The following is a 26,975-nucleotide window of genomic DNA, read 5'->3' as shown; positions in this document are numbered from 1 at the left end:
AACTCTTTATTTATTTATTTGATCGACAAACACAGCGGTCAATGTGAAAAAAAAATTCAAAACAATACAGCACTAGATAAAACTAAAGAAAAACAGAGCCTTCAGAAATAACAAAAATATAGAAAACCAATGCACGAAAGTATTTAGAAATCCATCGCAATCCAATAAGAACTAATCTTAAATATCTTTAAGTATCTTGCTGTGTCTTTAACATGACAATTATAGCTTTAAAATAATGTAATTCCGTTTTCAAGTTTGTATGAGGGGAATAACAACAATTTTTAAATAAAAACCATCTGTTGACATTTCCATTTTTTGGCCAACATGATTTTCTTAACTCACTGTAAACGAAACAAATGGTACTTGTACATCAAAACATCATGCTAAAAAAATGTCCAACTTTACGATGGTAATGTCACTTTTCCGATTTAGCAACCAGGGTTTCCCATTACTGAAATATAAATGGTACCCCGCGTATTAACTGCTTGCAGGTATAAAAAGCCTTTGTGCAACATGTTGCCTTTAATACTGACAGACGAACAAAAGGACATGACTACTTAAGTTTATCGATTCCTATTACTATTTAAACACTCCTTCCTATGCACCAACAACATAAGTTCCTAATATGTTCCTAATAAATTAGCAACTGTTAAATAAAAATTAGCCTTAATTTGTAATTTGTAATTTTATTGTACATCGCAAAGAAGAAAAAGCGGTATAGCCTTTCTCATAAATACATAGAAGTATACATGTATGTGCTATGTACTTAGATGTGTGCGTGCTAAGGATTGTTTACCAACAGGTTTCGATTTTCACAAAACCATATATTGCTGTCAATGCTTATATTATTCAAGACAGTCTATCTGGAATCATTTTTATGGCAAGAGATGCAATTTCCTGTTGTTGAAATATTAGTAAAGGGCTTTCGTCTTGCTGTCAGTTTTCTTCGATCAAAGTGAACTAAAACGAAGCTGGCATAGTTTGTCGACTATACTTGTATATATATGTACATATGTATGTAAACATATCCTTGCACGCATGATCCTGTAAGGCTTTAAATGATTTAAATTTTGCGCTCTTTATGCCCACAAGCGCCTTTAGTGGCAATTCTGCAATAACAAGCAAACATAGTAAATATTTAACACTAACTCGCAGGTGAAGCGCAAAATTGATTTTTAATTGAAAATTGTTTGCATATTTTTTAGTCAAGCTGCTAGCTGCCGGCAACGAAAATGCACGTCCAGGCTCTGACGCGAATACTTTTGAAATATTTCGAAGTAAATATATGCACATACTTATTATATAGTATAACAAAGCTTGGTAAATGTGTTTTATTTTGTTTACAACTGTGACTAACTTTAACTCACATGGCCAACCTAATTAAGCGAAAAATTAATTTTCTCTGGTATGAGAAATGTGAGCTGCAGTTTATTAATATAGTTTATATAAGTGTATCTATGTATGTGTGTGTGTGTGTGTGTATATATATTTTAAATCAAATAACGCCGCCGCAGAGAAGCAAACAACCGCAAAGCAAACAAACAGAACAGCAGGCAAACAAAACATATGCAACAACAAAGGCGTCCGCGGGAGGGGCGTTCAACGTGACGACATTAAAAATGCAGTGCAAATAAATAAAATAAAAGTCCATATGCAGGCAAACGGCCGGAATGAGTGAGTGACAACCAACCGGCGGAGCCGAGCCGAGGCGAGGCTAGGCGAGCTGAACTGAGTCGAGCCGAACCTAGTCGAGACACATTGAAGTAGGTCAGGCCTCGGTGAGTGCGCGGGCGCTCGAAATTCGCCGCAACTCATTGCCCCTCCAGACAATGAGCGAGGGTGGGGGTGGGCTATCTGCCCAATCGCATGTTGTGATGCGCATGCGCTGCACACAAATTTTGCCCCTCTCGCCAATTCGCCGCAACTGGCAGTTATTCGCAATTCGCCTTTTGAATATAAAAGCCGCGTGTACATTTACACTTGCTCGTACATGTATCTACATAAATGAATTGTTATTAAATACTTGCGCATAGTTTACTTTCATTTCGGTCTGCGAATCGCGTGTTCCAGGCCATACTAATGACACCACTTGCTGCTGTTCAGACAACAAAAACGAAAAACAAAAAAAAACAGCAAAAAAAAAAAATAACAAAAAAAAAAACAACAGCCAACGACAATGAAATTTTCAGTTTGTACAGGTGCCCGGCCGTATCCTCTTCCTTTATTGCCTCAACATGTCCTGACACTGTCAAATCCATATTCGTGCAACGCTCCTCCTCATGTGCCAATTGTTTTTGTTTTGAGTTGTTATTTTTTGATGATGCAGATACTATGTAGAGTACCCACGGCTGTATATTCAGCTAGTGTGTGGTGTATTGTATTTGTTGGCATATATACATATATACAAGTATGAGACAAAATTCGGAACAGCTTAAGACCTCATGCAATGGCACCTGTATTTTTAATGCACGATTGCTGCTATGAAATCTATTTGACCGACTTCTTCTTTAGCACGACATTGCTCTTGAGAGTTGCAAATGTATGTATTTCCAAACAAGCAGCCAAACAAATAAACAAACCAACTTTTAATTACATACGTTGCAGTCAGCAACACATACATACATACTCGTACTTGGTGCACGTCCTGCTCTTTTATTATTAGGCAGCATCGAATTCCATATGCAAATTGTTGCCAGCTCGAACTCGAGCTCAAGCACAAGCACTTTGTGCTATATGAGCAAGTCTCGGGGGTACGCACTCGTATAGTACACACACAATTAAATCGAATCGAAAATGAGCAAAAGAAATTCAAAAGTGAAACATTGGCCTGTAATATTTGCTTAGCAGCAAGCAGCAAGCAGAAGGCAGCAACAACAGCAAATCAACAAATTCTAAAGCATATCCAAATAGTAATTACGAAGCCCCCATGCATACAAGTATAATAAATATGCAAAAGTATTTCTGCGCGCTTTCCGAAAATTGAAGGCAACATAACAACAGCAGGAACTCACATTTCGACATTTCAACATTTGTGCGTAAGTATGCGTGGAAAATTTTTTACATTTACAATATTTTACTTAATTAGGTAAATGTATGCAGAGAAGCGCACACACGAATACGACGACACACACACACACACACACACACACACAGTCGCACGACTGTAAACACTGCAACATATGTTGTTGTAATTACAATTACAATTACTTTTAATAATGTAGATGCCTACTGTGCTCGAAATTGTTTGCTTCCTGGGATACATTTGCAAGTATGTGCTGTTATATAGCATACTTACATACTTAGTTCTTGTATGTATATCTGTACATACATTGAATTCTGATTTTAAACTTTAACGGTCTCTATTTCGAGAAATGGAACAACCCTAAGCAAATAAACTCGATGCAAACAGATCTTTCGTAAAATCTAACATAAATCTAACATAAAGATGACCAAACAAATTATATTTCTGCAGCTACTTTTTAAATGCATGACTTTGAAAAAAACATGAAATAACAAACAATTCTACGATTTTTAGAAAAGTTTAATGCTTCACGCAAGGTTGGGTCAAAAAATTAAAATTTTGATTAAATAATAAAGCAAGAGAGAACGCTACAGTCGAGCAAGCCCGATAGTAAAATACCCTCTACTCTCCACAAAAAAAAAAAATTAAAAAAAAAAGTATTTAAAAAAATAAAATTACTTAATTAAATTTAATAAAAAATATTCAATGCATACAAAGCACAGTTTCAACAGCATTAATTTACATCTTCGTGTCTATGCGTGTTTATATGCGTGTATGTATGCAGTACAGGAATAACTCAAAGCAACAACAACAACAACAGCTGCGGGCAGAGCTACAATCAGAGCATGGGCAGCGACTTTATTTATGGCTAAACCTTGCTTCATATTTAAGCAATCATGATGAAACTTGGCATACGGACTCATAATCATAGTCAGGTATTTGCCAAATTTGGCAAGTTATGGAAAAAACCACGAATTGCGGGGGAGTGGGGGGGTGCATCGAAAAAATAAACTCAAACTCATATTTCCTCGGTCTTAGGAGAATTCGGATACCGAGTTTGATTGTTCTAGCTCGTATACTTATTGAGATCCTAGCGTTCATACAGACGGATGGACAGACAGACGGGCATGGCTATATCGACTCGGCTTGTCATCCTGATCAATAAAATATATACTTTTGTGGGTCTGCCACGCCTACTTCCGTCTGTTACATACATTCGCACAAAACTAGCATACCCTTTCACCTTTTATGTACATATATGATCAACAGAAAAACTATATAAAATCCAACTCTGTTCCACAAAGGCCAAATAGCAAAAAACAAATTTTCTAAATCCTTGGCTATACGATGTTTTATAGAATAAATAAATAATTTAGCACAAATATAAGACCGATCTCCAGCATAGAGCGCTAAAATTTTATGTTCAAGTATAATAATGTTAGAACCAACGAAATGCTACTACGACATGAATTAAACGCACTTTCAAACTCAAAGATAAGAATATTAATGTTGTCCTTTACAGGGAAATCATAATTGTGAATTAGTTGTTAGACAAAGATTTTTATATAATACTAAAAGATTGAAAATAATCATTTCCATGAGTACGAATTATAGAAACTAAAATCGATAAACCCAAAGCCACTCACATACTCTAAAATTTAAAAAATATTATTCTAATATAATTTTAAAACCCCAATAAACTTAAGTATACAAATAATAAAAAAAATAAATATTAATACAATAAATTCTAAACTCAATAATATATATATATTAATATCTAAATACTTACAAATTGATCAGAACAATCGGATTGTACAGAAATATTTCATTAAGCGATTTAATTGCAATTGTTTGTAAAGATCGCTGCAAGATCTAAAATAAAACTACACTACTAGAAACTTATTTCAAACATGAAATGTATTTTTGTATGTTTTGAAATTTGTATTAATATAGTATTCCTTTCATTTCAATATAAAATAATATATACAACTAAAATTCCCACAAATTCTGTCCGTCTGTTTTATGTCTGTCTGTGTGAACACAAGGATCCCTAAAAGTATAATAGCTAGAGCCAGCAATGGTATGTACATAGGTTCTCTTAGGTTCGGGAAAGTACAAGTAGTTGCAGTTGTTAATAAATATAGTATGTATAAGATATAGTAACAGACTTACCAAACATTATTTAAGGGACCCAGCCACTCCTTCTACCATATATTGCTGAAGTGAATTACAAAACGATAATAGCTCTTCATGTTCCTTTATAACTACATTCGTCTCATGTTTTAAAAAGTTCAATTTAAAAATGTAGCATTCAAACACGTATTAATGGCACGATAAGGCAAATGCATTTAGTTTCACACTATATTTACCATTATACCATTATAAAAGGTGCAAAGGGTATATACGGTTTGTAAAAAGCGAAAATGTAACAGACAGTAGCAAACTTCAAGTATACCCAAGAAAGTATATTCTTGATCAGTATTAGCAACCGAATCGATTTAACCATGTCTCTTTGATTGTACGTCCGTCTGTATGAACATCTAGATCTCAGAGACTATATGGGCTGGAGACAAAAAATGTTGCACACAGATGCCTTTAAGTTTTACGCAGTATACGTGTATTTTAAAATATTACTCCATCCTTCACTTCCCCGCTAATAGTGATTTTCCATAGCTCCCGTAATTCGTGGGTTCTTAAATAAAATTGGGAAATTTTATCTGCTTAGTCCTCGTGTGCCAACTCCAGCATATCTTTCTTGTTATGTATTTGTGGTGTATCTGACAAATTTAATTATCGTTTTGCCGACAAGCTCCAATTGTTCTCTTTGTATAGACAGGTTCCGAAATTATGTTAGGAATGGCGCTTGATTGCAAAGCCGATGACAAGTCATCTGCATATTAAATTCTCTGTTTCATATTTAATCCATATCGGTTAATACTAAGGCATGCGAATCAATTGCGCTCTCTAAACGCCAGCTGCGGGCTCATATTGCTTCGTCTCCCAAGTTTTCTTAGTACACTCTAACATTCTACACTACATTAACTTTTTATGGAACCACATTTAGTTGATTAAAATAGGCATTCTAAATACTTTTAAAATTCATCTTTTTTATTCCTAGCCTGCTCGTCGTTCCACATTTTCACCAACATACAGTTGAAATTCTACATCTATAGCTGTATTATCATCATCTTTTTAGTAAATTGTGTTTCTGTATATTTTCCTATTTAGGGCATTTTTCCACATCACTTATCTTATTTTGTTTTTGTTAAATAATAAGTATCTGGATTTTGTTTATGTTTTGATAATACTTTTTACTTGTTTATTTTTATGAATTTATTTTTACACATTGTTTCTTGCTTTGTCGGGTAATTACATAATTAGTATATATCTTCCGCTTATTCCACTTTGTGATTAATTCTTTCAACCTGGCGTTACCCTTAAACACAATTTAGTATGCAGACTTATCTTATGTCTAGACAAAGTAGTAAGCATACGCAAGTCTTGCATCGATATATATCCGATTGAAATATTGAATGTTTTCTGATTCTGAATATTAAGAATCGACGTGGTTTTAAAGAAATTGAGAATTTCTCGAAAAATGAAATAAATAGCAAAGAGAAGTCGCAACAAAAAATCGCAAATTGGAAGCAACAGAAGCGGCACCGTTCTATTTTTCGCTTCAGTATTAAAGGCAATTCGGGATAGATATCCTTAGGCTTTTTGCAAATCATAAATGAATAGCAGAAATAATTATTTCTACGCACCGCTGCCATCAACAGGTATAACACATATATCAGTAAACGCCGCTCTTGAGCCATGAAGCTATACTATATAGGCTTGTATTTCTGCTATTTTTTTTTTTCATTTTGTTTTTTTGTTTTGTCAGTATAGATAATTATATAGTTAGGTATGTATGCATACATGTATGTATATATATGTATATATTGTTAATTAACCTGATCTGGAGTATTCACTATATGCCCTATAATTATATGCCTTTCAATAATTCATATCGATATGGTTTATAGAAAATATTTTATACAATTTATAAATGTTTCTTAATTAAAAACGCATCGGAAATGATTTTCGAGTGCATTGCTTGCACAAATTAAAAAAAAAAAAGCCGGCGCGTTTTTGAATTTTAACGACTTGCTCTATATAGCTCTCTATATATGTATATACATGATGTAGGCATTGATTTTGCAATGTATCGGTAGTTGGCAGATATTAAAAGAAATGTAAATACTTATGCGCAACTTAAAAATAAATAAAAAACGCCAACACTAGTGTGTGGCCTCAGGCGGAACCGTACAATCCTCTAATCCTTTCGCTTAATATCACTTTCCGGGCCAGCAGCTAAGCAGAAAAACCGCACAAGGCCATCATAGCCTTAGCCTATAATTTTACAATTGCATTGCTCTTTATTTTATTTGTGTTTAACTTGATGTAATGCACGATCCACTGGTCGATTCCATTGGGCTGGGTTCGTCCTCCTCTCCAGACTCAACGGACACGCGAGATGGGCCTGCAATGCAGGAAGACAGATGATAATTGCTGGTGTTGGGCAACGCAAAAAGAAAAACTCACCTGGGCGATTGGGCGACACTTTGACGCTTTGGAGTGTTGGGCGCTGTCACAGCCATCCTGCCATTGGGCGTGCGTGCACGTGCAGGTCCTGTGGGGGTTGTGGGTGTAGGCGTTGTGGCTATACTGTAACGTTTTGGCGGCACTATGCGACTCGGCGAGCGAGTGTTACACTTGGAGCTACCTGCATCCTGGGTGCTGACCCTGTTCGTTTGGGGAGAGGAGACAATAGCGTGTGTATTGCGGGTTTTAGTAACAGACTGTGGAGAAGCGTGTGCTGCCATCTTGGTGGGTGTACTGGCGGGTTTTGTGGGGGTAGTTCTTTGATGATCAAAATACAAACCGAAACGGGTGGAGGTGGTGGGGTGAATTGAAATCAAATCAGTTGACATGCAAAACGAAAAATAAAAGGGGAAAAAGTAGATCGAAACCCATAAATAGAATAGAGAAAAATAGATGGAGATAATAATTGGATACACACCTGCCAGCGGGATAGCTTACTGGTCGCGGTATGCGAGACTTATGTGCCGAGTTCGCACCCGTCGCTGTCGAGGTTGGCGTGGAGCCGCCGCTCTTGGTCGCCTGCTCGCTAACCAGCTCCTTCAGCATGCTCGAGTCTTTGCTCATCAGTTCCCATTGGATTTGCAATCTCTTGAAGCGATTGCTCTCGATCTTGCGTTGCTCCTTTGCATCGAGCGTCTCCCGTCGTTGCAATGCCGCAATGGAAATGTTCGGCGAATTTGGTGGAGTGGTGAACCGTTTAGCCTGCAGCGGGAGCGCCACTGATGCATCATCGTTAAAGGACACCTTCTTCTGCTGGCTGAGCACGCGACTCACCTCCTTCTTGAGCGCCGCTGCATCATACTGCACCAGCTCGCCAGAAGACTCCAAGATAGCTGCAATTTCTGCATAATACTTTAGCTCTGAGCGTGGCAGCGATGCCAGGAAATTCTCGGCACGCGCACGCGCATCGAGATCCCTACGCGACAGGCGTAGATTTGTGACGGGCTGTGGCGCCGCGTCCTCCTCTTCAAACACCTCGGCCAGTTCGTCCGTGGAGGCGAGCGTAAAGTTGTACGGTGGCTCCTGTAGACTGCGTCTTTTCTCTAATTTGGCCAGTTTTTGTGTCTGCTGCGCCTCGATCATTGAATTGCGTTTGGATCGCGGCTGTGTTGATGGCGTTTTGCGCAGAATGCTTCGTGGCATTGGCTGCGGTGGTGTTTGGCGTGCTTCCGCACCCGAATCCATGCGCTGTTGCTCATACTGGTATATATAAAGCGGATCTAGCTCTGAATCGGTGAGCAGCGTAGAGGAGCCGCGATAGCCCGAACTGGGCTGTTGACTGGACCCAGAACTTGTCTCTTCCTCCATTTGCATCTGTTGCATGTACTTAGCACAGTCGCAAATATTGGGCCGATTGCGACGAATCGGCGGCGACATACAGAACAGTGGTCGCTGCGAGAGCTCCACCTCCAATTGACTTACCATTTGTTGAACCTCGGGAATGATTTTCAAGCGTCGACGGTATTTACTAGGAAGTAGAATAGCCAGCGACTGCCAATCGGCAATGTGATTGTAGTCGAGCGTTTTAAATAATTCATCCTCGTCGGCACTCAGGCTTTGGCGCTTTTTCAAGGATGCTGTCGAGGTCACAGTGGCACCGTCCATGGTCATTTTATAGTTGAACGGTGAGAAAATTACCTCTGTACTAGAGACATTCGTCTTAACGAAGCCCAAGTCGGGCAGCGCATAGTTCGGATAGATAACATATATGGGGGCCTGACGCTCCTCTCCCAGATTATTTAGTTTGGCCAAAAACGAGGGTGGCACGCAACGAAAACGGTCGCTTAGGCTGCTGCGTGTCGTGCTTAGCGAGCCACACGATGTCTGCATGGAGCGCGTAATCATCTCCGAGCTGCACGCATTAGACAGAGGACGGCCATTGTCCTTGTGCCGCTTACCAGCGACGGAGAGGAGCGTAAGCTGCTCAGACGAGTTACTCGCCTCCGATAATTGTTGGCTGGTCTGGGTCTGTGTATTGGCGGCTATTTGATACAACTGTGGATTATGCAGCGGAGTGTTACGGCGCCGGTGTGCCGGTGAGTTAGTTGCGGTCATGGAACCAGCTGAACTCGAGCTGGCACCGTCATCATAAAAGAGTGCCTCGCGAGTGCGTTGCAGCCGTTTGGGCGTAGAGGGCAGCATCACATTGCATTGCTGACACTGATCCTGCTCGTCCTCATGTCGACTTACGGCTGAACCCTTTCCTGAGTCGTTCATGCTTTTCTTGCGCAGCCGTTGTTCAAGTGAAGAGCTCGAGCTGGAGCCAGCAGCATCGCTTGATGGCCAGCAACCGGACGAGACGTCCATGCAGGTATGTGTGCTTGTCTGCGCCTCCTCAGCGGCGCAATTATTGCTTTTTTGTTTAATGAAGAGCTTGACTAGATTAAAGGCTGGTGGATTGGAGCTGCCCGACGAGGCGGACCCGGAGATGTGTGCGTGCTTCTGCGCGTGGGCCGCGGAGCAGAAATTTTGACTGTCGTTGGCCGTAGATGAAGTGCAGCTACAGCGATGTTTGTGGCGATACTGATTTGTAGGGGTCACCTGCTGTTGCTGCCCCTCCACTGCCTGATGTTGTTGTAGTCGCTCACTTACTGACACACTAATCGATATGGGCATTTGGCACATGGGCAGAAGATTGCGTGTCGTGCAGGACTCCATTGTTGACGTACTTATAGCCTGCGAGACGTTTAGCTGCTGTTGATGCTGCTGTGCCGATGACTCCTGTTGCAGGCTGCTGTTTAACGCATCTCGGGACTCATGCAGATTGGGAAGACTGCTGCTTTTCCGCACACTGCACTGCGGCAAATGGCGTGTGATGGTGATGGTCTCAGTGCCGGTGTTATTGTTACCCGAGGGATATCTACAAGTAGTCCGAACAGAACATACCGAGCGTCTTAGCAAGCGCAGACACATCGACCGTTAAAAATTATAAATTGCTATCGACTACTAGGTAGAGCTGTGTATGGATGTATAATTATTTGAGTACCTGCCCCCGTTTATGTAAATGTCTGGACATTTTGCTATCGGTTTGGGTTTTTCTATTTATGCCCTGAAAGTCCCTGATTGAGTGACCTTAGGATTAAAAACATGCCTACATATCTGCAAGTAAAACCCACAGCTAACAGGGCAACTGCACATACATAATGCTAGCCGTATATACTAAGTATGTGCGACACATATGTAAATGAAACTAAATTAAAGTCAATTGAAATGACCCCCATGCATGAAGAGTAAAGCGCAGGTACGGACTGGCTGACAACAACACCCACATCCGTAGGATAAACACTAACAGTGCTTAAGCTAGCTTTCTCACCATATACCTAGACTTATTGGATATGCGGTCGTTTCTCACTTACCTTTGCAATTGCGGCTCAGCCTTGTGCGAATACAGGCACAGTGGCTGAAAGGTTTGGGCCGAACGTGACATTGATGCCTCCAACGCTTTGTTACGCTTCACAATATCCTCCAGATTGTTGTGCAAGTTAATACAGTTCTGTTTGTTCCGGATAGCAGTTTCACTGGGTTCCGCTGCAAAAGCATTTCCAGTTAATGAACGGCCCACAGGAGCATGATATTCACCAACTTACCGTAAAAACTCTCGTCCGAGTAAAGTACACTGCCTTCAAATGCAATTGTATAGTTGTCCTTATTGGCTTTGCATGTGAGTATGATATCGCCATCGTCGGGATACGCATCCATATCCAATGAGTCAGATACAGATATGTTTGACTCTTTGACTGGGGAGAAGAGGAGCTCCGATTTGCAAAATGAGTTGTCAATCAGTTCATTGGTCGATGTCGTTGAGGTCTCCGACATATTGTGAGCTGTCTGCAGCAAATTTGGCAACATGTTGCTGTGCTGCAGCTGTTGTTGCAGCAACAAGGATTGCTGCAGTCGGCTGTTGGTGCCACCCAGGCTTTTGCAGTAGGCGGGCAACTGCGACAATAGCGAATGTATATCTTCTGCCCGAAAGCTTTCCATGTCCACTTCGGCTAAATTGGCGTCCAAGTTCTTAGCAAGGTCCTCGTAATAGATAAGATCGCCCATCGCATTATACGATGAGGAGAGCGAGCTTAGGACGCTGCGTTGCATGCCGCTACAGCCATCTCGATATCCATAGTCCAGGAACCACTGATAATCGGAATTGTCATGAGTAAAGTCGTGCGAGGACGCCAGGGAGCAATTAACATTATTCCCACCAATACTATTAGTCCCATTAAGATGCCCAACACCATCACCAACACAAAACATTGCACCTACCCCATGCTGCGGGGGCAGCATTTCATTGTTGCGCGCACCCGGCGTGGTCGCGTTACTGTTATAGTCTGATTCGGGCGTGGCAGCTGCCGCCACATTCGTCGCTGCCATGGTCGGTCGATAATTGAGCAAAAAGTTGTTGTTGTTGTTGTTGTTGTTATTGCTGCTATTGCTGTTGACAAAGCCCCCGTGCTGCTTCTCCACGTCTTCAAGAACGTTGTAAAAGTCGTAAGGTAAGCTTTCGTCACAGAGCAAGAGACTATTACTACCGCTAATGATCTGTTCGTTGAGTATAACGCTGCGGAGTGCGTTATTGTAGCGATCCAAGTTGCTCAACACAATCGCCACATTCTGCTTAAGACTCTCATCGCTTAGTTCATCTGCAGCGCTAAGATCACAGCCTTCGGCTAGCAGCTGTAACTGCTGCTGCTGGCACTGCAGTCGATCGTTCAGCAGTTGCTGAAACCTCTTTCCGGTCGTTGCGGTCGCCGTGATGAAGGGCGAATTGCTGGGACTGTTCAATGGATTCCTGTAGGGTGATGAGGATGCAGATGCGGATGCAGATGCGGATGCGGATGATTCAGTTGTCAGAGCTATGTGAGCAGTCGTGTTGTTGGCGTTCTTATTCCCGTTGTTGCTGCTGGTGGTTGAGTTTGCGTTGAAAGCAGGCGGTTGTTTCTGGGGTTGCTGGTAATAGAAGTGATTGTACTGATAGAGTGAGGTGGGATGAGCTTTTGCATATGGTTGATGTACGGGCGAGCTTTGTAAAGGTTGCGATATTAAATGCGATTTGATGTTGTGACTGTTGATGTTAATGTTGTCATCGTTGTTCGTTGAGAGCTCAGTCATGCCACGTCGAAAGTGAAGTCCTGAAAGTGCAAACAAATACAAAGCATATCAATAATTGTATAAACAAAAGCATATTTAATGTGCAGGCTATAATCCTTACAAAATGTTTAAACAAAGGTCTACTTAATCCACATCTAGTTGACAATCAAACCAATACAGATATCTGAAAACTCCATTTAAAAGTAACTGGCTGCTAAAACCAGCATGCAATCATTGGCGAATAAAAGATAACAATAACAAGAAGTAATCCCTTTATGGGTAATAGTTAAGACAACATACGGGTAGCTGTAAGTAGAAAACCCAACAGATAAACACTAGAAACGAGATGCGATCCTTTTATGGCTAATAGATAAGACACAGGTGGTATTTTCTTTGTGTAGATAATACGAGTATCTGTAAGTTAGAAACCCAACAGATAAGCTCTAGAAATAGGCTGCGCTATATCTCAAGAAATTAAATTAATTCCGAAATTGAATTATTTTCGCCTTAAGAAACTCCTCGCAATAATCAATGAATAGATAAGCTATTCATTTGCAATTCAAATTTGATCGCTTTATTTGGCTCTCAAATCCACTCATTCAAGACTAATTTACTTAATGCCAATCGACAATAATAAGCCTCGGTAAGAGACTGGCATTTTACAACTTATAAAACAATTGGATTCCGTGCGCTCTAGACAATAAATGTCCCAAGGTAACACCCCATGCCCACAGAATCAGTTCAGAGACATAAACACGACGCGGCCCATGAATAAAATAATGATTCAATTAGTTTTTATGATGCCACGACACAACTAACAAATAGTGTGAAACGGCCGATTTAATGTATCTGCAGTCCCAAAGTTTAAATGGTATTTTTATGCATTCATATATGTAGTACGTATAGCATGTGAGGGACATTTTACGACCTAACACCCATGCCATGGTCTGGCCTCGGAAGAGGCATGCACCACGCTTTTTAGCTCATTCAAAAAATCAATAGACGAATATTTTCATCAACATTTCGGTCTATGAACAATAAGAACAGCAAGGAAGGAAGGCAATAAACAGGCTGACATCGCATGCTCAGAGGTAAAAATAATAATACTAATAATAATATGTCAATTAGTTAAAAGAAGGCGAAAGGAAGCATTTCAGACGCTATTATATGGAGACGAGTCGATCTAGACATACTAGCTGTGTGAAGGCAAGTTTTCCGAAAACAACAATAACTATATTCTAACTAGGAGATAGTTTAGGCTTTTTCGATCGAAAAATATCATAATATCGTTTTCCAAGCACATCTGCCAGCAAGTGCAGCTTCTTTTGATTATTTACTGCATTGAAGTGACGACACGTGTATAAAATCAAACGAATGCCTGTGCTCAGCTTATAAATAAATAAGAGACAAAGAGAACGTATTCCCCCCTTCATGTCATATTTCTGTAGAAAGCACAAGTAAATCAATCGTAAACATTAGGTTCTTTCATATTTCTAAATTGGTTCCGTTTTAATGGGCAGTCTAGTACGCTTCTTCTTCCCTTCTACTTGTATATACACATAAGCATGCATATAAATATATACATATGTATGCATGTGTATATGCAGCATAAGTTAAGCTATGGAGTGGATGGAAAAAACAGGTCATAAAAAAACTTCAACTATATATAGACGCATATGGTATATACTTGTAGTATATATTTATGTGTTCCCTCCTGTTATATTTAAGCTATGTATTGGATGTATGCAAAGATGATATCGTACCTTTACCATAGTCACCTGCATTATTATGGTGTTGATAGTTGTCAATATTTTTGTTATTGTCATAATTAAATTGGGCAGCATGTGGAGAGTTTTGCTGGCGTTGCTGCAACAGGTACTGTTGGTTGCAGGTCATCGACGCTGTGGACGCTGTAGGTCTTGTCCGATTTTGTTTCGGGGGCAGCGACACGCCCTGTTGCAGCAACTGCTGCTGCAAGAAGCGTCTTTGCAGCAACTGTTGCTGCAAGAGTTTTAACTGCTGTTGCTGCATTCGCTGGTAGTAGCGCAGTTGCTCGAGCTGCTCACACTTGCCACCAGGAAGCACGGCCCTTTGTTGTTGCTGCTGTTGCTGTTGTTGTTGTTGTGGCAAATAATAATTTTCTTTTGATGATGAATTGCTGTCGCAGCCGCTGCTGGTGCTGCTGGAATTGCTTGTGGCTGCCACATGTCGCCAGCAGGGAGCATTGCCGTTTGCGTCATTGCAGTCCTCGCACCCGCAATCAGCACCAACGCTGCCACACGTGGCGCAGCGCTGACTCTGTTGCACTTTGGAAATGTCTACGTATCTCATGAGTATGGCCAGTAGAATCAACAACATTTAGTTGAGTTCCACTCTGTATTTTGCAGCAACAACTTGGCCCGATGCTGTTGCTCTTGCTTTATTTATAGTTCCTTCTTTTTCTTTCGACCAACGCAGTGCCGAGCAAGAAATTGTGTGTGTTTTTTTTTTTGTTTTTGACAAATTTAATTCCCTGCGCGATATGACTCACTTATTGTCAAGGTTCTGTCTTATTGTATTATTTTTGGTTCCTGGCCCTTTTGCTAAGGGTGAGGCATTATTATTGTTGTGATAAGTTACACATTTCTATTGTTATTGTTTATATTCACTTCAGTACATTTTTAATTTCATTCTTGGTCTCTTTGTGTTCTCTCTGCTATTTATAAGTACGTTCTTTTCTTTTTTTCGTCGATGTATTTTTTATATTAGTTCGAGCACATAAAATAGAGAACATTTAGGATTTTAAATACGAAGAGCTTTTAGCTCTAACGAGTTTATTTAACACAAAGATAAACAGTGCACTAAAGCACTGGGAGGCAGGCTCTTCTTTCGCCATTTCAACATAATGTAAATATATACAGCTAGGGCTGCTGCAAGTGCAATAACAAACAAATGCATATGGCTCTTGAGGTTGTTCACTTTTTGAACTCTGCTGCTATTTATTTAAGTGTTTTTGCCGGCTGCTGAATCAACACGAGCAGGAGTCTGAAAATTTACAATTTGCTGGGCAAATAATACAGTCCTCTAATAAGACGTTGCAAGATAGTTCATTGTACTTGGTGGCCCACATATAAATAAAAATGGTGCATAAGGCTTTCTCTCGTGCCTCGCATTAAGCAACATACTATAAAGAGCGGATCCAGACAAAGAGCTTCGCTAAAAATTGTGCTTTTTTGTTTGTTGCTATTTAGGTCTAGTAATAGAAACTGCAGTTACGAAATCGCACCGAAAGAGAGAGAGAGAGAGAGAGAGAGGAATTGGTTATTCTTGATACGGAAGTCTTTTAACGAAAAGGTCAAATAACTTTTGCTACTATTAATAAAAAGGGCTTTTGATAAAAAGCCGACTATTTCAATTTAACTCAAATATTAACAAATTTCGTATTGGCGCTATAGCTGGATTAGCAAATTTGAATGATTAGATAATGAAAACAAACAAACCAAAAAAAAAACGAAATATACTTCAGTTGAAGATCACTATAGGGGGGCATACTTATAAAAACCATTTACTACTCTTATAAATATATAATAAAATTCCATGTGTTGATTCATCGACCGCGTTGCAGATAAGACACTAGCTATAATAAATGTGGAATGCGGCGGCAGTGGCGAGTTCGAGTTGCTTTGTTCGCCGTATAAAAAATAAAGAAGAAGCCAAGTGGTAACGCGTACAGCAGTTTTAGGCGTGAAATGTTTATCATAAGTGTATCTGAGCGATGATAATTATATTTGCTTTGCACAAAACAAATTCATATAGGCACTACTACTATATATGCATCTGTACTCGTACATATATATGTATAGACATATATGTGCATGATTAGGTTGAGTTGTAAGCAAAACATGTCGCACGTCTTTTCGCGTGTTTATCCAACGAGAACGAGACGAATAGGAATTGAAGTTTGGTTTTTGAACGATTTTTATAAATGTATATATGTATATGTATGTATATGTTGCTATATGGCGCATTAAAGCTCTTCGAGCGTAAACCCAACGCGTCTCACGTTTTCACAGTTGCACCAGTCCAAGGAAACTGACTGAAAATAAACGCGTACAACGGCGATGGCGACGACGACGACAACGACGACGACGACTACAAAGCGACGACCAACGAATGGCTGTCTCTTCTCTCTGGGTGTGTACGCTTGTGTGTGTTAGTGTGCGTGTGTGTGTGGGGCGCAGCGCATATGCCGCTATCGAAAGAATGAAAAGCGCCCGTGCCACGACGGGCACTACGAACGCAGCTCGCTCGCTTCCATCGGATTATACAATGAATTAACCCCAAAAAGTTTGAGCAGCGACAACTGCATAGATACAGTAGTCGTCTGTGGCCTTTTCCCTGCAGCAAGTGCAATGCACGGCAAACAGTCGCTGTGGCAGATGACGCAAGCCAAGGCAACTATCAGAATGTTTAGCATTGATGCTAACGACGAGTATGTGGGACGCAAAAGCAGATGGAATTTCATAAGCCTCTTCCCCCCAGATGACTACGTTCAATTATTTCATGCCTAGATACAAAGATGCGCATATATTGAGGCCTAAGTAGTACATGCATATGTACATACATACATATACATACATATGTACATTTAAGTGGTAATCAGAAATGTGCATGCATGCTCTGCCTATAATGAATAAATCAAGCAGCATGCGGATAAACAGCCCCTCTTCAGATATCGAAGGATGTGCTTAAACATCCGGCAGGATGCATTTGTCTGAGGACCACACAAACCTGAAATCGGATACGGCAATAGTGCGTGGGACATGACTCATTTAACATCAGAAACTGCAGTCAGAGCGCAGACTTAATTTTATATCAGATGTATATATGTATATATAAAGAAACTACATATTTCAAATGTTCATAGATGTTAAAACCATTTATTCAACTAAAGGGGAAATGTAGGGAACAAAACAACGGCATGCCACGCTCGTTTAATCATGTGGTAATTTAATCAAGCGAGCGAAAAACACAAAAACAAACAAACGCGGCTTTCAATTAATAACAATTGTATTGCTCATATGTATGTACACACATTTACTTATATTTATATACTTGTATATGTATGTATATGTACATACATCTGACATACACCCGCATATAAGCACATATGTTTGCATTTGTGTGCATATGTATGTATGTCGTACTATATGCCAATTACATTTTTGCGACGCTTGCCCGCAACTCTGGCTGCCTACATTAGCAAGAAAAAAATTGACGGAATGCTCTTGCCGCAGCGCTTCCGATCATGCCCATAGGCTCAAAATAATAGACCGGGCAGACGGACAGATCTTAATTGGCGGGCATTTTAATCAGAGGCATACTTTTAGGCGAAACACTTTAAGAATTCTACCAAGCTATTTATTGCAGCTGGCCACAACTAATCGACTCCATTTTTATACCCTGTACCCGTAGGGTAAAAAGGGTATATTAGGTTTGTGCAAAGTATGTAACATACAGAAGGAAGCATCTCCGACCCCATAAAGTATATATATTCTTGATCAGCATGACGAGAGAAATCGATCTAGACATGTCCGTCCGTCTGTCCGTCCGTCTGTCCGTCCGTCTGTCCGTCTGTCCGTCTGTCCGTCCGTCTGGATGAACGCAAGGATCTCAGAAACTATAAAAGCTGGAATAACCAAAGTTGGCATCCAGATTCTCCTAGGTCCAAGTAAGGACGAGTTTATTTTATTTTTTGGAATTTTCCCCCCCTTCCCCCGCTACAGAATTTCGTCAATAGCGTCCACATTTCAAATGCTACCTAAACCAAACTTTGCACACATAATTTATATATAATTGTCTATTGTTGTTCAAAATTTTATTCAATTCGGTCAATTTTAAGAAAAGTTATTAGAAAAACAAATTCTCGCCAGTACAACCCCCACAAACTGCAGCAACAAGTTCGCTCTTCTTCTTCCTCTTTTTGCTGCTGCTATGGGCGCATATAACTCAGTGACGCAAGTTTACCTGGGTACAGGGTATTACACTGTCGGGCTTGCTCGACTGTAGCGTTCTCTCTTGTGTTTTTATGTAAAAGGTAAGAGCAACAACCACTGTCTGAGCCGATAAACAGTTACTGCCAAGACAGAGTTACATAAAGCACAAACAAAAGTCAAACATGGAATGCAGTTTATATGCGAATTGAAATCAGATTGCTATATTGGTGTAAATACACCTAATTCTGTTTTTACACGGTAGATTGGTTCCAGAAACAACAAGACATTGATCATAATCAAAAATAGGTGATTGGTTCCTTATCTCTGAAGAAATATATATGCAATTTTAATTATCAAACCGTGTTATATCAAAATCGTGTAAAAAAAAGACCGTGTAAAATTGTGCAAAAAATTTTAATATACATATCTATACATACTTGTAAGTACAAGTACCTTCTTAAAAAATAAATAAAGACTAGTATACCCAATTCTGTTTTTACACGGTACATTGGTTCGAGAAAGTCGTGTAAAAAGTCATTGATCACATGTCATTTTGAATCGTGCTAAATGGAATAAAGTCGTGCAACCATATATACTGTTTGGTCATCCGGCCAAAAACAGCCAAAACCAGCAGCACATCATAGTTAATAAGTAACGTAAATAACTCAATGCAAAGTGCTCGTTTTCTTGTCGCTTGCTTTGCATAGCAAGCCGAGCACTTAACGTTTCCTTTTGTTGCCATAAATTTGCATAGGCTGCTGCGCAGCCGCCACATATGTACTAGTTATTGTCGCTAACTCTGCAAGTCAAGTTCGTTTTTCGTTATCGCATCTGGTACGGAGAAGCTTAGCTTTCCGTCTACCAGCATAAACTTTGTAAATCTCGGCGATCGCTACCTATGCAAAATAAACATTTGTGCACATCTTTTAAATTGAACAATTTCGTTTCGCTTATTTTGCAATTATTTCGCCAACATAATTTCGCATATTTGGAATCATAAAAAAGCTTATGATTATACATTTTGGTGACCCCGACGTGATTAATAATTCCACAAAACCTTGCTTAATCGCGTTAAAAAACAAAAGCGTACATAATTGAGCTCATTGTACACAAAAAATATTCAAGTACATAAGTGCAAAAATATAAGTTCATAGTGCCTACTGTACCGCCAATAAGCAGCCGTGTGAAGCGACGTTTTTGAGGGCAACGAACATCAGCAGATAAAACAGTTATTCGCGCGCGTCATTTATCTCTGCTATTTTCGGTTTTCGGTTCTCTCTCGCGTTCACAATGTCTGAGAGCGACGGTCAAATGCGCGCCTTCCAAGCTGTCGCATCAGCTGCTGCTGACGTAGCTGATGCAGCGACGCTTGCGCCAACAGCTTCGACGTCAACAGCTGTGGGCAATGCAGTGCAAGCTACGAGCAATAGTGTTGAGTTTTATAAGCGCAAGGCGCAATCATTATATGCGTGGGCGCTTTCTATTCAAAATAAAATAAATGATTGTGAAATTGACAATATTTCAGAAAGTGAGCTGCGAAAACGTGTGGAAATGCTGCAAAGTATTCAGGCCTCTTTTAATTTGGTGCATGACAAATTAGAGGAGCTGGACTTTGACGAGATTGGCAGCAGTTTGCGCTGCAACTTTGCTGAGCTGGTGGTCTGCTTGGAGGGCCGCCTGCTAAATGCAATACAAAGGATGCAATCTGGCGCGCCGCCGTGTTCGACGCTTCGGCAAGATGATCAGTCTACCATTGTGATAACTCGGTCTCGTTTGCCTGAGCTTAAGTTGCCTACATTCAGTGGTGGATATACTGAATATGCAGATTTCGCTTCGATGTTCACATCAGTGATCGCCAAGGATCCAGATCTCTCCGATGTGGAAAAGTTGCAGCATTTGAGGTCAAGCTTAAGAGGATCTGCGTTGGGCACGATTCGTGCGCTTGAGATAAGTGGTGCAAATTATTCAGTGGCGTTAGACCTACTCGACAAGCGGTTTAACAATAAGCGTCTTATTTTCCAGGCACACATCTCCGAGATTTTGGGCATTAAAAAGGCTGAAACTACAAGCAAGCTGCGAGAGTTGTCCGACAAAGTCAACGCAAATATGCGTGCACTGTTGAGTTTGGGCAATATGCAAGATGTAGCTGGCAGCATCGTCGTTCAGACAATTTTGGGCAAGGTGGATGCTGCGACGCAGGCAAAGTGGGAGGAAGCCGCCCCATTAAACGTTATACCGTCGTGGGAGCAATTTGCGACGTTCTTGGATAGCAGGTGCCAAAAATTGGAAAACATCGAGCATGCAATGGCATCATATTCGTCGAATTATCAGGTGGGAAAGAACAAAAACACTAACACCAAACGCTCGTTTGTCGCCACTAACCCATCCGCAAATGGTTGTCTGTTTTGTGACATAAATGCACACGAAATATACAGTTGCCCACTTTTTGGTAATTTGTCGCCTGTACTTCGTTTAAAGGAAGCGAAACGCCTCTCTCTGTGTATAAATTGTCTTAGAAAGGGACACAGAATGAGAACTTGCAATTCTGGATCGTGCAGAACCTGTGGTGCCAAACATCACAGTTTATTGCATTTTAATAATTCAGCTGCCGTAAATTTGATGCCTGAGCAATCGTCCGCTTCTGACTTACACTCGCGGCCGTCTTCATTGTTACTGCCACGTAGCGCTCTCGCAGCTGTTTCGCCATCATCGCTTGCTTCATTGCCTGCCCAAAATCTCGGCTCAGATGTTGTGCTCTTGGCCACCGCTGTCATCAGCATTCAAAATCGCGCCGGGACTTGGGTACCCTGCCGTGCACTGCTCGATTCCGGATCACAGTTGCACATAATAACTTCGCGATTCGCTCACCGGCTCCAACTTCGAAAGACCAAGTCGTCGGCCTCTGTGTCTGGTCTTGGTGACGTCAGTTTCAAGTCTGATGGTTGCACTGTGCACTTATGCTTGCAATCATTGGTCACTGACTATTCCGCAAATATTACTGCTTTGGTCGCTCCTTCCATTACTGAGAACCAACCAAATTTCACGGTTGACATATCTCATTGGGATATACCAAGCAATGTCCGCTTAGCTGATCCGGCGTTCTTCAAGCCACAGCAAATTGATATGCTTATCGGTGCCAATGTATTCTACGAGTTGTTGTGCGTAGGTCAGATTAAACTGGCTGATGGCCTGCCACTTCTGCAAAAGACTCGTTTGGGCTGGATAGTTACTGGAGGTGGCTCGCAGCGTCAGAAATCTGCTTTGGTTGCATCCAAGTCTCCGTCTACACAGGATTGCAATACACGAATCGAGCAGATGGTTCGCTCTTTTTGGGAACTCGAAAGTGGTGTCGATCCGGCTGTAAAACTCACCAAAGAAGAGTTCGACTGCGAGGAGCATTTCAAGGCTAATTACAGGCGCCTGCGTACTGGCGAGTATTCCGTCCGATTGCCTGTAAAGCTCAGCACAGATCTGCTTGGCGATTCCTATACGCAAGCCTATCGTCGGTTCATAAACTTGGAGCGAAAGTTAGAACGCAATCCACTTCTCAAAGCACAGTACTCTGCATTCATTAAGGAGTATTTAGAGTTGGGTCATATGTCGCTTGTATCGCCAGTTTCGCTAAATTTGTGCAAGTATTTCCTGCCGCACCATTGCGTTCTGAAGGAGGACAGCACAACGACAAAGTTGAGAGTCGTGTTTGACGGTTCCGCATCCACATCCTCTGGTCATTCTTTAAATGACATCCTAATGGCTGGTCCTTCCATTCAGTCAAAGCTCGCAAACACGCTTCTTCGATTTCGCACGTTTCCTATCGCTTTAACAGGAGACATCTGCAAGATGTACCGCTGCGTGCGAGTATCAAATCCGGATAGCTATTTTCAATGCATTCTATGGCGTGACTCGCCTCAAAAGCCTATTCAAGTTTTCCGTCTTGATACCGTCACTTACGGTACAAAGCCTGCCTCGTTTCTCTCCGTTCGCACTATGCATCAGCTGGCTGAAGATGAGCATGAGCTATTTCCTATTGGCTCCGATATCTTGCGCCGCGATTTTTATGTTGATGATTTAATCACTGGTGGTGCTTCTACAAACGAAGTCATAGAAATTATGAGACAAACCACAGGGCTACTTGCCAAGGCTAATTTCAAGCTAAGGAAGTGGTGCTCCAGCAATCCTGATGTGCTCAAACAAGTTCCGGAAGAAGACAAAGAAACTCTAGTTAAGTTTGATGATGGCAGCGACATAACAAAAACTCTAGGACTGTCGTGGGATCCTGCGACGGATTTATTCATTTTCACGTTTCTGCCAGCATTGACATCTGGTCGAATTTGCAAGCGCACTGTTTTGTCAACTATTGCCAGATTTTATGATCCGCTTGGCCTTATTGGACCAGTAATCGCAAAGGCTAAGATATTCCTGCAGGCGCTTTGGAGAGAAAGGCTTGATTGGGATGAAAGCCTTTCAGCATCATTGACAACATCTTGGCATAATCTTATTGCAGATTTTGAGCGCACAAAGCAGCTGAAATTTCCAAGGCTTGCACTTTCTGTTGGTGTTTCCATTGAAGTGCATGGTTTTAGTGATGCCAGCATAGATGCCTATGGAGCTTGCGTGTACATCATTTCGACCACGCAAGGCCAATCTCGTGCGGAGCTGCTGTGTTCCAGATCTCGTGTGGCGCCGCTCAAATCGTTGACCGTGCCCCGACTAGAGTTGTGCGGAGCCGTTTTGCTGGCACAACTCATAAACGAAATATCTCGTATGGAGTTATTCGACTGCAAGTTTTATTGTTGGTCTGATTCTGCAGTAGCGCTATCTTGGATTCGCAGCGAGCCATCCAGGTTTCAAATTTTCGTTTCCAATCGCATCGCAACTATTCAAGAGTTGACCTCTGGCATGGAATGGCGATATATTCCAACCGATTTAAATCCTGCGGACATACTTTCACGTGGAGCTTTGCCCAGCGAATTAGTCCAGTCCAACTTGTGGCTACATGGTCCCGCATTTCTGACGAAAGATAAATCTTCTTGGCCAGAGTCTTGCAATTCCGTCTCGTCGCTTCCTGAGCAGCGCTCTAAAGTGTTTGTAAGCACCACACTGTGCGAAGACATTGCACAGCAATGCAAATATGTTAACACATTTGGAAAGCTGCAGCGCGTGTTTGCATATGTATACAAGTTCCTGCACCGTGTACGAATTCCTGGGCTATCGGTGGACTGCATCCGTCATGGTACACTGCTGTTGATGCGCTCAATTCAAATGTCTACGCTTCGGGACGAATACAAGACCTTGCAGGCCGGACACACTTTGAAATCGTCTAGCTCCTGTCTTTCTTTATCTCCGTTTCTCGACAGCTCTGGATTGATGCGCGTTGGTGGCCGTCTAAGTAACTCTGCGCTCGACTTTGAAGCCCAGCATCCAATTATACTTCCAAGGCGTCATCCAGTCACGCGTTCAGTCATTATGCACTACCATGTCCGTAATCTGCATTCTGGACCTCGTGCATTGCTGGCCTCAATTCGGTTGCAGTATTGGCCAATTGGCGGTCGGAAAACAGTGTGCAGCGTAGTCAGCAAATGCACCATTTGTTTTCGAGCCAAGCCTCGTCTTGTGGAGCATGTTATGGCTGACCTGCCAAAGGATCGAGTTGATGCTTCACATACCTTTATGGTCACTGGTGTGGATTTTTGTGGGCCGTTTTTCTACAAAAGCGAGGTCCGCAATAAGGCACCAATAAAATGCTATATTTGCATTTTCATTTGCTTCGCCACCAAGGCTGTGCATTTGGAGTTGGTGAAGGATTTAACCACCGGAGCATTCTTAAATGCACTTAAACGCTTTATTTTGACGCGCTGTCGACCTACGAGGATCTGGTCTGACAACGCTACAAATTTCGTTGGCGCACGGAACGAGATGGCTGAGCTAAAGCGTCTTTTTGAATCCAGCGAGCACCTGCAGGCTGTGCAAGAATTTTGCCTTGCTGACTGTATTGATTGGCGTTTCATTCCGCCGCGCTCGCCTCACTTTGGTGGTCTATGGGAAGCGGCTGTAAAGACTGCCAAGCATCATTTCTACAGATCCGTCGGACTATCGCTGCTCGAATTTGATGAACTGCGCACGCTTGTATGCCATATCGGGGCAATTATTAATTCTCGCCCATTGTTATCCCTTTCAGAACATCCAGCAGATCTCGATGTCTTGACTCCAGCTCATTTTCTTGGTGCTGCTCCGCTGTCAACGTACGTTGAGCCTGATCTGACGAAGCTCAATTTCAATCGGCTGGATCGATGGCAGCGCGTGACGTACTACCAGCAGATATTTTGGGCTCGCTGGCGTGAAGAATACTTGACGCTTCTTCAACAGCGCTCAAAATGGCGAGTGTCGCAGCCTGGACTCTCCATTGATGATGTCGTTCTGGTCAAGGACGAGAATTTGCCGCCCCTCAAATGGCCATTAGCAAGGGTGGTCAGCCTCATCAGCGGCGCAGATGGCGTGTCGAGAGTTGCAGAATTGAGGACTTCCACTGGAACCATTCGGCGAGCCGTTCGCAAATTATGCCCGCTGCCGAAACAAGATGTTGTTGAAGACCCTGGTTCTTCAACAGGGGGAGTATGTTTGGTCATCCGGCCAAAAACAGCCAAAACCAGCAGCACATCATAGTTAATAAGTAACGTAAATAACTCAATGCAAAGTGCTCGTTTTCTTGTCGCTTGCTTTGCATAGCAAGCCGAGCACTTAACGTTTCCTTTTGTTGCCATAAATTTGCATAGGCTGCTGCGCAGCCGCCACATATGTACTAGTTATTGTCGCTAACTCTGCAAGTCAAGTTCGTTTTTCGTTATCGCATCTGGTACGGAGAAGCTTAGCTTTCCGTCTACCAGCATAAACTTTGTAAATCTCGGCGATCGCTACCTATGCAAAATAAACATTTGTGCACATCTTTTAAATTGAACAATTTCGTTTCGCTTATTTTGCAATTATTTCGCCAACATAATTTCGCATATTTGGAATCATAAAAAAGCTTATGATTATACATATACAATTTGTAATTTTCAAACCGTGTTAAATCAAAACCGTGTAAAAACAGAATTGGTGCATACTCTTACCTTTTACATATATTTTATAACATAAGTAAACAATAAAGTTGTTTATACGAAGACTTTTTAAGACATTGTAGTTATACATAGTAATATAATGATTGGGCTACTAAAATCAATCAAAATTTTGCAGCATCATTAATTATACCCATCAAACGAATGAGTTTCGATTTTGTATTTCATTTTATTTTATCGACAAACATAGTTGTCGATTTGAGAAAGGAAAAATATCAAATCAATACAGAACTTATAGTAGATATAGAAAAACAAAACCTATAATAATAACAAAAATATCTAATACCAAATCCGGCACGGTGGGGATTTAAGATTGCTTTCAAGAGCAGGACGCGTTCAAGAGAATAAAAACCTTTGTGCAAAACTTCCTTTCAATACTCGTAGCTACAAATTAGTTGGCTTGGAAATGTGGCTATATCGATGCATCCTGTCATAATTATTTACTATATAGCAAAGAGGCTCGTTCGGAAAATTAAAAAAAAAATAATAATAATAATATTAAATCAAACGTTCGATGCTGTTTATGTATTTCAATATAAATTTTCCCTCAATAGCTGTTAAAGGTAATACTTTTAGGAGAAATACGAATAGGAGAAAAGAACTATGTATGTGGGGCCAGCCACACCTCCTTGTGGGCGCCACATAACAAAAGAAACTCTTGAAACACCAATATTTATGCTCTTTTTTACAAATTGTCAGGTTGTTTTTGCAAATAAACTCGGAATTACTTTTAAAACTTAAAAACAGTTTGCATTTTAGTTCAAAATATTATTTGTTCAGCTTGTTATTAATAAATTACGTGCGAAACTGCGAAACTATTGTCGCACGTCTGTCGTTATCTGAATTAACACATGACTCATCATACTTATAACAAATTTAATAGTTAGTCTAGGCCATTCATTAAAATGCCAATTGTGAGCAAACATCGGCTTTTCCCCGCTTTCTCAGCTTGTGGCCGCCGGCATAAAATAAATGTTAGTTAAATTAAAATAAGTATTTAAACTTAACAAGGAAGAGGAGAGAGGCAGAATGCAGAAATAGGTTTGGCGCCTCAATGTCCGCCGCCTTTATGCAACTGCTGTCATGCGCTCTCCCACTGAGCGGCCAGGCTGCACATTTCTCCTCGCTGCG

At 41.1% G+C, this 26,975-nt stretch overlaps 1 protein-coding gene across 5 annotated transcripts in view; it reads right to left on the bottom strand.

Annotated features, from left to right (window-relative positions):
• Positions 1 to 6,307: 6,307 nt before the first annotated feature.
• Positions 6,308 to 26,975, bottom strand: part of LOC115620956 — a 28,353-nt gene continuing 7,685 nt past the window's right edge. Inside the window, exons 1-7 of one of the 5 annotated variants that reach the window (XM_030514475.1) lie at positions 14,518 to 15,433; positions 11,930 to 12,795; positions 11,257 to 11,800; positions 11,026 to 11,197; positions 8,088 to 10,562; positions 7,610 to 7,927; positions 6,308 to 7,547 (exon numbers count right to left, since the gene is read on the bottom strand). In XM_030514475.1, the coding sequence (XP_030370335.1) occupies positions 7,526 to 7,547; positions 7,610 to 7,927; positions 8,088 to 10,562; positions 11,026 to 11,197; positions 11,257 to 11,800; positions 11,930 to 12,795; positions 14,518 to 15,112 (4,992 nt within the window). In that variant the 5' untranslated portion in view covers positions 15,113 to 15,433 and the 3' untranslated portion in view covers positions 6,308 to 7,525. Of the gene's footprint in view, positions 7,548 to 7,609; positions 7,928 to 8,087; positions 10,563 to 11,025; positions 11,198 to 11,256; positions 12,796 to 14,517; positions 15,435 to 26,975 lie in introns of those variants that run through there. The other 4 variants (XM_030514472.1, XM_030514474.1, XM_030514473.1 and 1 more) reach the window with 4 other exon arrangements.

Source organism: Scaptodrosophila lebanonensis, unplaced genomic scaffold (assembly GCF_003285725.1).
Source record: "Scaptodrosophila lebanonensis strain 11010-0011.00,11010-0021.00 unplaced genomic scaffold, SlebRS2 tig00000024-arrow-pilon, whole genome shotgun sequence".
Classification (NCBI taxonomy): Eukaryota; Metazoa; Arthropoda; class Insecta; order Diptera; family Drosophilidae; genus Scaptodrosophila; species Scaptodrosophila lebanonensis.
The sequence above is the reverse complement of the archived record's forward strand: the minus strand, read 5'-3'. Positions and strand labels throughout refer to the sequence as shown.